The following is a 13,534-nucleotide window of genomic DNA, read 5'->3' as shown; positions in this document are numbered from 1 at the left end:
CCGCACAGAGGTTTAACGCCGTCTTTAGTTTCTAAAACGAAAAAATAAAAATGCAAAAAGCATGAAAATGGAAAGCATGCGAGAGAGAGAGCATGTCTGCATTAATTGTTGATGCCGGCATATCGGTGAAACTTGAGGTCTGGCTGCACTGCTGGATGGGGCTGCAATGCAAAGCATCTCAGGTTCCAACAAGCAAGCGGCGCGGTATTAAGAACAGTTGAATCCCTTCTAGCAGCATGTATACTGGTGCCCATGCGTCGTTCTTCCCCTTGTACTCCGCAGGCTGTGACGCACTGGCTTGTTTTTGGAGGCTAGTTAAGCCTCAACTCAATCTCAATTTTGTGACCTGTGCCCAGAACTGCAGCAGCAGCCCGCACAAGATTCCCTCCCTCTCCGTTCTCAAGGGGTCCCAATACATCTATGGCTGAGAATCACTGCCATAATTAATTATTTGATTATGATTACCTATCTAACCAAAGCTGCATTACACACTCAGTATTCCTGCTGTAATGCTGCTTATCGAGACTGCAAAGGCTGCAGGCACAAACAATGGCAGTGATGTGCATCAGAGGAAAGGATACAAGAGGTCGGTGATCTGATCAATGTAGTTCAGCTGTTCACAGTGCTTATCGACACTTTCCAGCATTTCGTACAATTCCATTGTGATCTGGAAAGAAAAGAGAAAGATATCCCATAAAAGATATGGCTTCACCAAGACAAGCATGCAAGAAGAAAAAGTAAGAAGAACTTAAAACCTTTGATGTATGGTAATCATTGTTCTCATTAAGAGCAAGTGTCAAACAGACACTGTGAGTGCAAGCGTAAAGTGAATTCTCCTGTTCTTCATGAAAAGAAGTTAATTTCTAATGTCAGTTCTCTACTCAGCACAAGAGTCAATACCCTTCTCCTCTGCAATTAACTCAAGTTTATGAGGGCAGAAATTTTTAGTCGTTTACTAATGTTCATGTATATCATAAGAGAAACCTTACTTACTGTGGAAGAGAAATATCATATGCCACGTTTGAAACGATAGCCAAGAGGTGACTGCAATCCTACTTTGATCTGGTAACAAGTTTGCTTTAACTATGACACTTTGCACTGATAAGCCCGCAATTAGGAGAAGAAAGAGAGAAAGATGATGTGTGCACACTGACATCCATGACATTGCGTGACCGCTCGTTGCCCATGCGCTGGAAGAAAGGTGCCACCAGGTGGCACAGGAAGAGGAACTGCTCCTCCGTCTTCACCACAGGCTTGAACCGCTCACGCATGATCCTGGGAAACAAGAACACCGGATTAAAATAGCCCTTTCAAAGGAGAAAACGGCAAAGGCCTCAACTACTCAACAGTTCCAGAAAAAAAAAAAAGGAGAGGGGATCTAGAGCTGCAAAGCATTTGTAAGCTTCAGTGTGCTTACCTGCAAAAGCACAAAACAAGTCGAAAAGACAAAATTATCATAACTACCTGTCCCGAATAGACATATTCGCCTACCACTTCCAGTGCTTCGCTACCTATTGTGAACTGCTGTTCCTTCTCGAGACTGTTGAACATCACCTTAGTCTTCTGCGCATTAATTTTCAAGCCTACTTTTCTAGGTCATCATTCTTTTCAGTTCATCCCCTGAGTTACATTGCAAGGATATGTCATCAGCGAATCGCAGATTACTGAGGTATTCTCCATCTCCCCTTATTGCTAACTGCTCCCATTCCAAGTCTCTGAATACTTCCTCTAAGCAAGCTGTAAATAGTACTGGGGAGATGTGTCTCCTTGCCTAACACCTTTCTTCCAATGAAAGCAATAAGTTCAAAAGAAAAAGATGGGAACACCAAAGCAAAGAGCACCCACTGTGGGATCTGGCTGATCTGTCCGATGCTGGCATGGTACCAGACAGCGTGGACCAGTGCCATGAGGTAACAGCACTGCACCTCAGTGATGCTGCTGTGATTGGACGAGAAGCTGAGCAGCTGGAAGATGCTCTGGTTGCTGCCAGAGGGCGCCGCCAGGTTGGGGCCCTGCAGGGCTGACAGGATGCGGTCGTTGAGCACGGCCCAGTACGGCTCCTGGAAAGGTAAACACCCGTGCCAATAGAGTGATGCAGCATGCCAAGCGAACAGATTCAAAGGAATTAAGATGGTACAGCAGGCAACAAAGAAGTCAAAAGCACCGGCTTGCTCTTTGCTAGTTCATGCTCTGTGTTGCGAGACGCAGCTTTATCACTTTCTTTGTAACGTGAGACGCGCCGAGATTTTCCCGAGTGGTTGCAGCGAAGCACAACTGTTTCTGCATCGTTCCAGACTTTTCCAGTTTCCTCAACCGGTTTATCTAGATGTTACTTTACAGACTTTAAATTAAGCACTGGCAAACGCTGCAGGTATTCATAATTCGATGACCAGCAAGCATGTTTGCTGCTACCACCACCACCGAGTTGCTTAGTTCTTTTGCGGATGCAAGTCAGCCCAATAAAGAGTTGATTTCAGTGCTAATATGCCTGTTCTTTTGTGGCCAAAGCATTATCCCCACTATGTGACACTATTATAAACTATATGGTGGCTGTGGTTTGTGGGGTTTAACGTCTCAAAGCGACTCAGGTTATGAGAGACGCCGTAGTGGAGGACTCCGGGAATTTGGCCGCCTCAGGTTCTCTAATGTGCACTGCCATCGCACAGCACATAGGCACCTTGCCTTTCGCCTCCAAAGAAAAGCGGCTGCCGATGCCGGCCCGCATCCTTGGGAACAGTAGTCGAGCACCGCAACCCCTGCACCGCCCCAGCGGGGCTCTATTAGGTATAAACTGTCTTATGGAGACATGCAGAACGAAGATGAGAGCATGGCAGTACCTCCGGAGGAGGAAAAACAAAGAAATTGGCCGTTTTCCTTGTAAACACCAGATCATCCAATGCTGCTGAATTCTGAAAACTCTCCACCTCACTAGTGCATGGGGAGAGGACTTACCGGAAGTGCAGTGAGGATGAGTCCAATAGCATTCATCCAGTTCTCAATGCTGCTGCGTGGAAGCACTGTGTGTCTGAAAATAAAAACAAACAAACAAAAAAAAGAATGAAAAAAAAGCCTTTCTGAGAACTCGGCACACGCGTACGGGCATTGTGCTTCACCTTCTTTGAATTCAAAGGTAACGACCAACCAACCAGAGGCAGCCCCAAGAAGACTATCAATAAAGTACAGCTGAAATGATCCTATGGTGGTGTATTTCAGGCTTGAAATAGATGCAGGATGCTCCCAAACATTGTGTTAAGGGTAGAGGCACATCCTTCATCATCATCATCAGCCTGACTATACCCACTGAAGGGCGAAGACCTCTCCCATATTTCTCCACTTAACCCGGTGGAGGCACATCCTTAAAATCTGTAATTCTCAAATAATATGCATTCAAGAAATTTTCGAGCAATGCTATTTTTTAAATATTTCAGGTTGGTGCTGGGCCTCCTTCTGTAATGAACTGAAACTCTGCTGCATCGGGAAAAGTGCTTTGCAAGAGCCTTTAAGTTCAGTCAATAGTGCAGTCAAGCTACAGCTCAAGGGTGAACTGGGAAAACAAGCTAGTGCAGTATTTTTTTATTACAACACATAGTACTTACTCAAAACCTGCAAGCAACAAGACAACAGAAAATAAATTTGAAGGTTCTGCAAATGAATATTTCAGACTGATGGCCCCAATGATTTCAGTTAACATACAACTTGATGTACAACACTGACACATTTCAGTCATGGAGTGATAACCCATCAGCATCCAACCAAACTCAGTCATACGGCTACAAAGAAAAGCTACACAGCTTCCTCAAAAATTTCGTAGTTGAAGAAAAATTCGTCCTAGTTTGGGGTTCGAACCTGGGACCCCCACCTGCCTGGGGGCAGTTGCTCTACCAACTCGGCTAACCAGGAAGGCTAGCAGATGGCAGGACAAGAGCGAATTTATCAATGATTCAAGTGAGATATGTGTCAGCCTAAAGTCTGGGTGAACCCCTCAAGATGCAGTAGATAAAGATAGTGATTACTCATCATCATCATCCACCTAAACACAACAATACCAGAGCCAAAGGAGAGTTATGCAGCTTTCTCACAAATTATGTAGTTAAATAAAAATGTAGATGCTGATTAGTAATCACTCTTTAATACTATTTATCTACTGCACCTATTCTTATTCCTCTAGACTATGGACTAATACGTTTTGCCATCCATGACCCACCTTAACAACACTTCTGAATATCTATTATAGTGCTCAAAACCCCACAGTTGGCTACATGATTCACCACACAAAATTAAAACCTCACAGGAGTTCAAGCCCAACTGTGTTGTCATCAAATCTAGCAGCCTTCATCAGCACTCTCACATGCTCAGTGCACTCACCCTTTCAGCACCACATCCAGCAGGGCATTCCCAACCACGGCAGCAGCCACGGGCAGCGCCATGAGCTCAATGCATGTCACGTGCAGGGCATGGGCAGCCGAGTTGGGAAACTCATTGAAGCGCCAGTCTGTGTGCGGGAAGGGAGACTTGCCAGCCACAGCTGTTTGGGAAGCCCATCGTCAAGGAGGACAATGCATTGCCGCCACAAACAAGTACGCGGCTGAAAGCTTCTGGCTTTCCCTTTTTTTTTCTTTTTTCAGAAGATGCACCAAAAGAACTGACCATCTTAATTATGCTTGATGAAATGAACGCAATAAAATTTCAGTGATACAAATCTCGTGGAGTTGTGCAAAATACTTGTACCCCTCAAAAATTCATATGACAATAATAAATACACATGAACCACACCTCTGCACGCTGCACACCTCTGCACGCTGAAGTGCAACGAATGCATTCGTACAACTCTACTTTATTACTGAAATTATTTGTTCACAGTCAAACACCAAAGACTGACACTTGTGACGGGCACTTCATGACTGGAGATTGTGAGATTTTACAGCGCTGGTACGCACTCAGTGGTTGCAGGTGCAGTTATGGTTCCCATGTCAGTATTCCTCTGTACTAATGTATGAGAGCCTACGGGGCATCCAAATTTGTACATACTGTATACAATGCACTTCTAATGCCGCTGCACGCATGCATTAATAGTACAGGTGTATGACAGATCTGGCAGCAAATTTTTACACATTTCCATCATACCAAAATTCACATGATCCATGATCCTATCACTGAGATTCTGCCGCAAGAAAATTTTGAATCGTACATCATGTCATGCCAAGCCAACAGAGAGAGAGGAAAGAAGAAATAAAAAATGAAAAAGCAAAGACGACGGAAGCCGAGCCAAGAGATCGGAGAGAAAGAGCAAAAGAACGATTAATAAGACTAAAAGAAGAGAACAGAGAGACCAGAGGAAATAGACAAAGGAAGATGAAGGAACATCATGGCTTCTGCCGAAGAATATCTGGACTAAAGCCTACCTTAGGCAATCCGCTTCTCTCTCTTTTTTTTTTTAGCACAACCAACTACACAGGTGCTTTCAACACCAGTTCAGTTGATCGTGAGTTCAACAGAATGGCAGCTAGCAGCGTTGAATGCCAGTGCCATCCTCCGTTGAAATCCGAAAGGCTGTTTATTTCAACTGAGGCCAGCGGTCTCGGTTGTATGTCAAGAGTAAGCCTAAACCATGCGTCTGCCGAATTGTACTGGTTTTGTGTGATGTTCAACTGCGGGCTATCTAAAGCACAAAACTGTGAAGAAAAATTTCAATTCAATGGTGTAATGACTGAAATGAGTGAAAGTTTAAAATTAAAAATGCCTAAATGCAAGCCTATTATTTTTGTACAAACTGCTCACACTCGGTATTAATCACGTGATCCGGAAGCTGAACTGAGTTCTGCAAAATGTGCCATACAACTGCAGCCTACTGCCATTATTTCAATGACAGATGAAAAGCTCCAGCACTGCTCTACTGAACAACCGTTGAGACTGCTTGTGTAGCACTGTTATAAGTTGGTTATGCTTCCCAATAGCCCAGTTTACCAAACAACCCTAAATATTGCCTTGCCTTGCCTTAAGCTGCCTAAGAATCAAAACTAGAGAGTTGAAATAGGTACCACAAGAGCAAAAGGCATGGCTGCTGACTTGCAAATCAAGCATGTTGCTCATGAGCACGAGAAAACCTAACCACCATCAGTCTGACACTAGCAGCAGAAGGATACTGTCGGCCATTCTCCCAACCAGCCCAATGTAGTAGTCAAGGTCAGGAATCCAGGCTGTGTCCTCGGCTGGCCGCTGCAGGTAGTTGATGTAGGCTTCGCTTAGAGCCCAGTTGCCTGAACGGATGTCCTTCAGTGACCCTGAACCCAGGTGCAAAACAAACAGTGATAGTTGTGCCACCAGGATGACAGCAATTGAAATCAATCACACTAGCTATTGTAACGATTTTCAATTTAGATAAAGAACCATGAGTGAATGCACAGCCGGATAGTGAACTGCACCTGACCACTAGCGCAACATAATCATTGCACTGGATGGTTAAGGTTAGTAAACAAAACTGCAGTCTAAACAATGTGATGCAGAACAGAACAGTCTATGTGAAATAACAGTGTCACGAAAACAATGCTTCTGTGATGCCCAATACCTCAAGTATGCAGGAAGCATTTCTAGCTCAGGACATTCACTATTGCACAAATTGCAAAGGACTTAATGAACCCATGAAGAGGTATTTGCTAAGGCTGCAAAATGCATGCAAATGATCACTATTCAACCAATTGTCTTGCAAAAATTATTAAACTAGGTAGCTTCACTAATACTGAAGATATCAGCAATCAAAAATGATGCTTCAATCATTCGAACCATTCTCTGGTCCCTGCAGAGTCTGAAAGAATGCTTAGCAAATGTAATATGTACAAACTTTTATGAACAACAAGGGCTTGGCAAGAGCTATCACTCTAAACTGCTGCCTTCACAATTCAGCCTGAACACAACAGCTGCCTGCACAACTCAGGTGAGCCCCATTTTAGAACGCTGAAATGAAAAGCAGGATTTCAGCACATGTAAAGTAACTTTAAATGAAAACGTGGAAAGAAAGACCCTGTTGTCCAACCTGTAATAGCAGCCACCAGTTTCTTCTTCAGGGGAGGCCTGTCCTTCAGCTTCTGCTCATAGTAGTGCAGAGTGTTGTACAGGTACGTTAGCGGCCGGTCTGAAAATGCAGTTTGTTGTCAGTGGCTGGCTTGAAAACTCACAGTTTGTGACAAAGGTCATTTACAGCTCCATCAGAAAACCAAACATAGAAAACAACAACATTTCCTTCAACACTTGCTGCAAAGTAATAGCACTTCCAAGGAATGATTAAGTTAATCCACCGGCGACAAACCATGCATGCCATAGCTGCACAAGGCGAAAGGTAAAAGTCCACTTTTTTTTTTTTTATAAAATGTAACCAACTGGAATTGGGGGAGGGGTCACCATGGAGTTGATGTCAGCAGCATCCAAGGTACTAGTTTCAAACAAACAGCGGGCAGCAGTAAACACTCTGTCAGTGGCCATCTCCGGCAGGATGCATAGACCTCCACGTGTCAGAAAAAGCCGTTAATTCATAAGCAAAAATCTCCGTTATAGAAAATTGAAACATGTTGTTTACTCAGCTAGCTTGTGCCAGCTGCAGCTTTTCCATGTCAGTAGTAGACAGTAAGACAGTGAACTTATCATAATCACTTCCCGAGTGTGCGCTGCGTCGAAATTTGAAGCTATAAGACTGCTTTCAGTCCAGTTTGTGGAAAGTCAGCCAGGCCACACACAAGTGCAGATGGCAGGATGAAACGCCATTTTGTTGCCTCTGAAGCCCACTGCTGGCCTTGTGACTGCATCACTGCACATTAATGCTTTGAGCTGCATGCTTGCCCCAATCTGATTTCACAGGAAACTACATAATAAGAGTGTATGGGGGTCGCAGGGCAGAGATGGTGGGTATGCATTGGCCTACATTTGGAGTCGATTCTTCTGTTTATTGAACAAGGGCTGTGGGTTCTGGAATCAACATATATTAGGAGTCAATTTATACGCAGCAATATATGTTAATTTGTTGAATGCAATCAGAAAAGCAATAAGCTGTACAGACCAGATATTTTTTCACCCTTGTATGCAAACTGCTGACGCACTTCTACTCTTGACACAAGGCACCAATTATCAGCACGCCCGGCTGGGGAACTGTGGGTTGCAAATTGAATGCCTGTCTGTGTGCAAGTGTTTTTCAACCCTGTCGTTAAAGCGCTCTACCATCTACGAATGTAGCCATGTGCTGCATCGCTACTCCCATTTTTTCCTGTGTGAGAGAGTTCTCAACTATTTTAAAAGCATTGTTCCTGTGTAGACACAATATCTGTGCAGTCCACCAAGCAAGTTAGGAACTAGAAACAGCAGTTCATAAGCAGATTAACGTACTGGTGTCTTATTGCTGTGTCTATTCTTCACATGTGACAAGTGCATGTGCGTTTTTCACCTTTTGGTTTTGCGCATGAGAATGTAAACTTACTAATTTTTCTCGATGGTGTTAAATATAGTCGGATCGGCAATTTGTGGGCTGAAGGATGTTTAGGCAAAATGCGTTATAACACCATAGCATTACAGGACCTGCTCACCAAAGATCTGAAGTCGGCGGCTGGTGTTGGTGTTGTGAGCGAAAAATCCCGAGCATGGCATTGCCAGGTAATAGCTGGCAGCTGACATGACCGAGCACTAACTAGAGGTAGGGTTGCCTGACATTGCGTTTGGCAGGAGCTGCAAACTAGGACCTCTCTAATTATATGGGAGGGCAATATCAGAATCAGCCTGCCAGGACCGTTGAATTCACGGGCTGGTAGCCTACAGTAGCGTCATATCCTTAAAGGGGTCATGACACCAATTTTGGAGTATAGTAAACTATTTATTGTGTCTTATTCCTGATGTGCCAAGCAACTAAACCTCAAGTTTCAGCTGCATCAGAGCTGCTGATATTTTTAAAACTAATATTTTCGTATCTTCGTGAACAGCTTGCTGATCTGGCAACCGGCGCAGCCGGTGACGACATAGGCTAACACCGCGTCGTCTGCTGCATTTCTATGCACGAGCAGCGGCAACCGCAGTAACGCTAAGCAGCGGTAATGTCAAAGGCGCGGTGACAAAGAGACAGAAATCTGCCGCCTACCATGGAACTTGTACAGGCAGCCAAGGTGGTCGAGCAGAGATTCAACAGAGATGGTGGCCACTGGGTAGAGCTCCAGGAATCGGTGGATGACAATGTCCATTACCTGGACGTGGCGAAATGAACACAACGCGCAAATTAATGCCCGTAGTTAGCCTCTGGTGAAACCTGCCTCCTCTGAGCGAGACCAGCGTGTACTGGAGGGTCACTCGAGCTGCAAATTTATTTTTCCTGCTCAGTAAACTAGATATCATCAGTTTATGTTTAACCTGCTTTCTTGGCATGCTTTTGACTACATGCTCTTTTCTTCTCGGATTGGAGACACTAGCACTAACTAGAATGTTTCAAGGCCTCCCTGGCACACAGCAGAGTAAATAAGCACCTCTAGGCTTCCAAAGCGAGAACACAGTGAAACAAACTTGGTCACGAGGTCAAGTCTTGCAAGATGGCAAGAATCGTGAAGAAATACAAAAGCAAGCTGAAATGATCATTTGACAACACTTTCAAGCTGTTAAATAGTAAGCTGCAAACACTGATGGGTTTGCTTGTCAAAATCAGTCTGATCTGCGATCACCTGCGCAAAGAAAAACAGAAAGCAGAAACAAACTTACGATTGGTAACGGCACAAATACAGACACAGGAGAAAAAAAAAGGATAACAAGAAACAAACAGGCTGGAAGCTGCTACCTGAAGAGAAACATCGCTCACATGCTCCAGAAAGAAGGATTTGCAAGCAGAGCCTCGCAAAGCAACAAAGTGGAGGTTGATTAAGTAGAGTCTGATACAGCACAAACAATGCGGTGCACCTACCGGGATGAAGCGCAGGCAGATGTTGCCGAAGTACACAGGTAGGTAGGTGTGCTGCTGGCTCTGCCCACTCAGGTCCTGCAGGCCTTCAAAGTAGAACTTCTCTGGATACTTCTGCAGAGAAAAGCAGAGCCCGTATCCTAAGCTTGCGTCGTTTTTAGAAGGGATGTTACCTCCCTGACCTCGAGGTGGAAACACCGGAACCGATATTCAGTACCGCTTCCAGTTCCAGTGTTTCCACCAGTCAGATGGCTTGAGGTCAGGGAGATAATGACACCTCTGAAAACAGTGCAAACTCGAAATATGGACCCAGGAGTATTTTTCAAGGCAGCAACTATAAAAACGAGACAGGTAGACACAGTTCTAGGTTCCTCTCAGCGATAAATTCGTTAAATAATATCCCCATAACCAGATTAGCGCAAAATTCATGAATCAAAGCTAACTTTTTCCAGCTGTGACACAAGCAGTGTTTGCAACACTAACATCTGCCACTCAATCCCATGATTTTGCCGGTGGTTGCAGAAAACAAACCAATTATCTCTGAGCTACAAACACTGCATTTCATTTGACACGTAAATAAGAAAAAGAGACAATAGCATTTGGGGAAAAAATTATCTCTTTAATGCAATGTTTTCAGTTCATATTCTCTTTCAAATATAGTACCTGACTCCTTCTTAAGACTAATGATTGCTTAACAGCCCAAGCATACTGCATTGTTTACAACTAAGAAAAGCATTCAATAAAGGCTACTGGAGGTGGAGACAGCTGCATTAATTTTACAAAATCAATGCACCAGACATACCCTGTGGAACGCCAAGTGCTTCTCGTGCCAATCCGTCTGCTTCCAATGCTCGGGAGAATTCTGAAAGCACACAATAACGCAGTTAACCAAATCACACAATACAGAGCACAGGACACACTAAACACAGCAACAAAAAACAAGGGGTACTCACATCCTTCACAAAATCCAGGACCCGGTTCTTGAACTCCGATGGCCGGATCAGCAACATTTGTATGATGAAGAAGCACACCTGGATTTCATTGCCCTCAAAGCTGCGAAGAGCCTGCACATTAACAGCAGAGACAGCAACGAGATACCATATGAAGCATGTTTAAGCGTGAGATGTCACATGAAGCAAGGCCAGTCTACACAGTGCACTGACCAGGCAAAGAATCAGCCTGTCCAGGGAGATGACATGGTACTTCCAGATCAGGTCATTCAAGGCATCGATGCACTGTCAAAGAAAAAGAAGTGAGCTATTTCAAATATGCAGTAAACATCTCTGCAATACAAGTCAAGAGAGGTTCACTCGCCTTGTTCACATGTTGCCCCCCCACTGAATTGGAGACTTCGAAGACCAGAAAGTCAGCGAAAGTCCTGAGGTGCGAAGAAAGGGCACGGGCGCCAATTCTGTCTAAAATCCTGGTGGAGAAAAAAAATAAATAAATAAAACATAAGAAAGCTGTGAGAGCTTGACAATGTAAAATGATAATGAGAGAAATTCAACAACCACTTCACACTATTTGAACTAGCAGGTTCTAAACCTATAAAAACCCTAAAAAAAATATCACCTTGGACGTACCAACTGGAGATACCCAGACCTACGTCACTTTCAAAAACTGGTTCTTGGTTCTGGTTTGTTTGGTTTAAGGTCCCAAAGCGACTCAGGCTATGAGAGGCACCCTAGTGAAGGACTTCGAAAATTTCGACCACCTGGAGTTCTTTAATGTGCACTGACATCACACAGCACACGGGTGGCTTGCTTTTTGCCTCCTTCGAAAAGCAGCTGCCGAGGCCTGGATTCGATCCCGCATCCTTGGGAACAGTAGTCGAACGTCGTAACCACTGCGCCACTCAGGCGGGGCACTTTCAAAAACTGTTCAGTTGTGACAAGGTGATCAAATTGCAGCTGCAACAAGTCTGCATTAACTGCGATGTCAGAACTCTCAAGAGGTTTCAGTTTGTCAAATAGTTAAAGGGAATGGGATTGAATGAGGAGCTCAAAATATCAGAGGTGGGCACCACAAAACAGCCCAACCACATCGTGCTATAGTTTAAAAGAAAAAAAAATCACCGCCCTGGGGGTAAGCAACACTTTCTTTTAAAGAAACACTATGTGCAATCATCTTTATTTGTTGTAAAAAAAAAAAAAAAAGGTGAGAAAACTTGCAAAAAATATGCATTTACGAAACAAATATAAACAGAAAGAAAAGAGCCAGTAGAAATATGAGCAAGGAGCTTTGCATCCAAAAATTAGCTGTGGTTTAGCTCTGGTCAACCCTAGTTGAATTGCGAAAGCAACGGCGGAAACTTCTTTTGCCTGCTACATTATTCCCCTATTAGTGTAAGGTGCTACATTATTGGGGAGACTTAAGCTCATCCTTTAAAAGTATGATGCGAGAGCGTAAGCTACCAGCCCAAATATAAAGTCACGCTTCAACCAAGCCGTATGGAAGTGCCTGCATGTCGTAAAGGTAACGAGAATGCAAACGGTTCTGGCAAGCTGATTTTGATATTACCCTCCCATATGAAAGGAGCGACCAGAGTTGGCAGCTCCTGCCCGTGGCATAGGGGTAACGTGAATTTTAATGTTATGGCAGGCTGATTTTTTTATGAGGAGACTGTAGCTACACCTCTTCACAGCGTAGCTGCGGCCACCTGAAGTCTCGCTTTGGCTGTCGGAGTGTTGCTTTCGCAACAATATAGCAAAGTTAAAAATATTTATTTAACCAGATCTGATGCTCACTGGTCTAAAGCTCTTACATAAGGACCCTAGATACTTCACCGGTTGCTATAGCAAACAAGAAGGACCATAACATGCAGTAAGCAATTAGAGCTTGCTTCCCAAAGCACTGTAAGCCCTACAGCAGTGCTCACAAGTTATGCAGTCGGCTCCCAACAGATGGCGTCCCTGCACATAACAAACAGCAACACAGCCTCCAATGGTGTGCTATAAGTCATGAATGCAACTGTGCACAGTTAAGAATTTACGATCGATATCGCGGTCATACTGCACCTCCTGATTAAAGGTTTAGTACTTACCAACCTCCCCTATGACCACTTTTCAGAAACGCATTACACAAATGAACTTTAAATTCCAGGCAGGTTATGAGCACAACCAAGGTATGTTACCAGGACACTAATTACACCACCTCCTCAAGCAACTCACTTGTAGGCCAGTGGGCTTATCCGGTCGTTTTCCAAGAGCATTTTCCATAGCAAACTGAAAATAAACAATGTACACCATAGGATCAACACTGCAGATCCTGTAAAGGCTCAAGAGGTAGAAAAGGCATAGCACAGAGCATATGACTGCAAACACTACATCATTTTGCCAAAGCATAGGCCTGCAGGATATCATATGAGCTGTATCTGCTTTGTGCTGATTTTTTTTTTTTTTCTTCTAATGCACAGCTCATGGGTGTGAACTATCTGCCTGAGGTTTATTATGTTTCTGGTTTAAATGTAGATAATAAGATAAGAGGGAATGACCACCTTACCACAGAAATAAGTGCGGAGTCCCTTGCTGAGAGAAGTGGGCAATAATGTCATTCTCATTACTCATGGCTGAAAAGAAACAAGAAGAATAAGGTATTTTACATTAAAATACAGAAAGA

General features: G+C 43.9%; 1 protein-coding gene across 1 annotated transcript in view; it reads right to left on the bottom strand.

Annotated features, from left to right (window-relative positions):
* MED23 (mediator complex subunit 23) overlaps positions 1-13,534 on the bottom strand; it is a 49,087-nt gene that overhangs the window by 2,842 nt on the left and 32,711 nt on the right. The window contains exons 18-32 of the mRNA XM_084578147.1: positions 13,418-13,484; positions 13,087-13,140; positions 11,231-11,339; positions 11,080-11,151; positions 10,870-10,980; positions 10,719-10,778; positions 9,920-10,030; positions 9,113-9,215; positions 7,031-7,129; positions 6,144-6,281; positions 4,366-4,525; positions 2,953-3,025; positions 1,846-2,060; positions 1,155-1,275; positions 582-667 (exon numbers count right to left, since the gene is read on the bottom strand). Coding sequence (XP_084434273.1) covers positions 582-667; positions 1,155-1,275; positions 1,846-2,060; positions 2,953-3,025; positions 4,366-4,525; positions 6,144-6,281; positions 7,031-7,129; positions 9,113-9,215; positions 9,920-10,030; positions 10,719-10,778; positions 10,870-10,980; positions 11,080-11,151; positions 11,231-11,339; positions 13,087-13,140; positions 13,418-13,484 — 1,579 coding nt within the window. The remainder of the gene's footprint in view (positions 1-581; positions 668-1,154; positions 1,276-1,845; positions 2,061-2,952; positions 3,026-4,365; positions 4,526-6,143; positions 6,282-7,030; positions 7,130-9,112; positions 9,216-9,919; positions 10,031-10,718; positions 10,779-10,869; positions 10,981-11,079; positions 11,152-11,230; positions 11,340-13,086; positions 13,141-13,417; positions 13,485-13,534) is intronic.

Source organism: Amblyomma maculatum, chromosome 9, assembly GCF_055883805.1.
Source record: "Amblyomma maculatum isolate TAMU_Amacu chromosome 9, ASM5588380v1, whole genome shotgun sequence".
Classification (NCBI taxonomy): domain Eukaryota; kingdom Metazoa; phylum Arthropoda; class Arachnida; order Ixodida; family Ixodidae; genus Amblyomma; species Amblyomma maculatum.
Note: the sequence above shows the minus strand (reverse complement) of the source record. Positions and strands in the feature narration are given on the sequence as shown.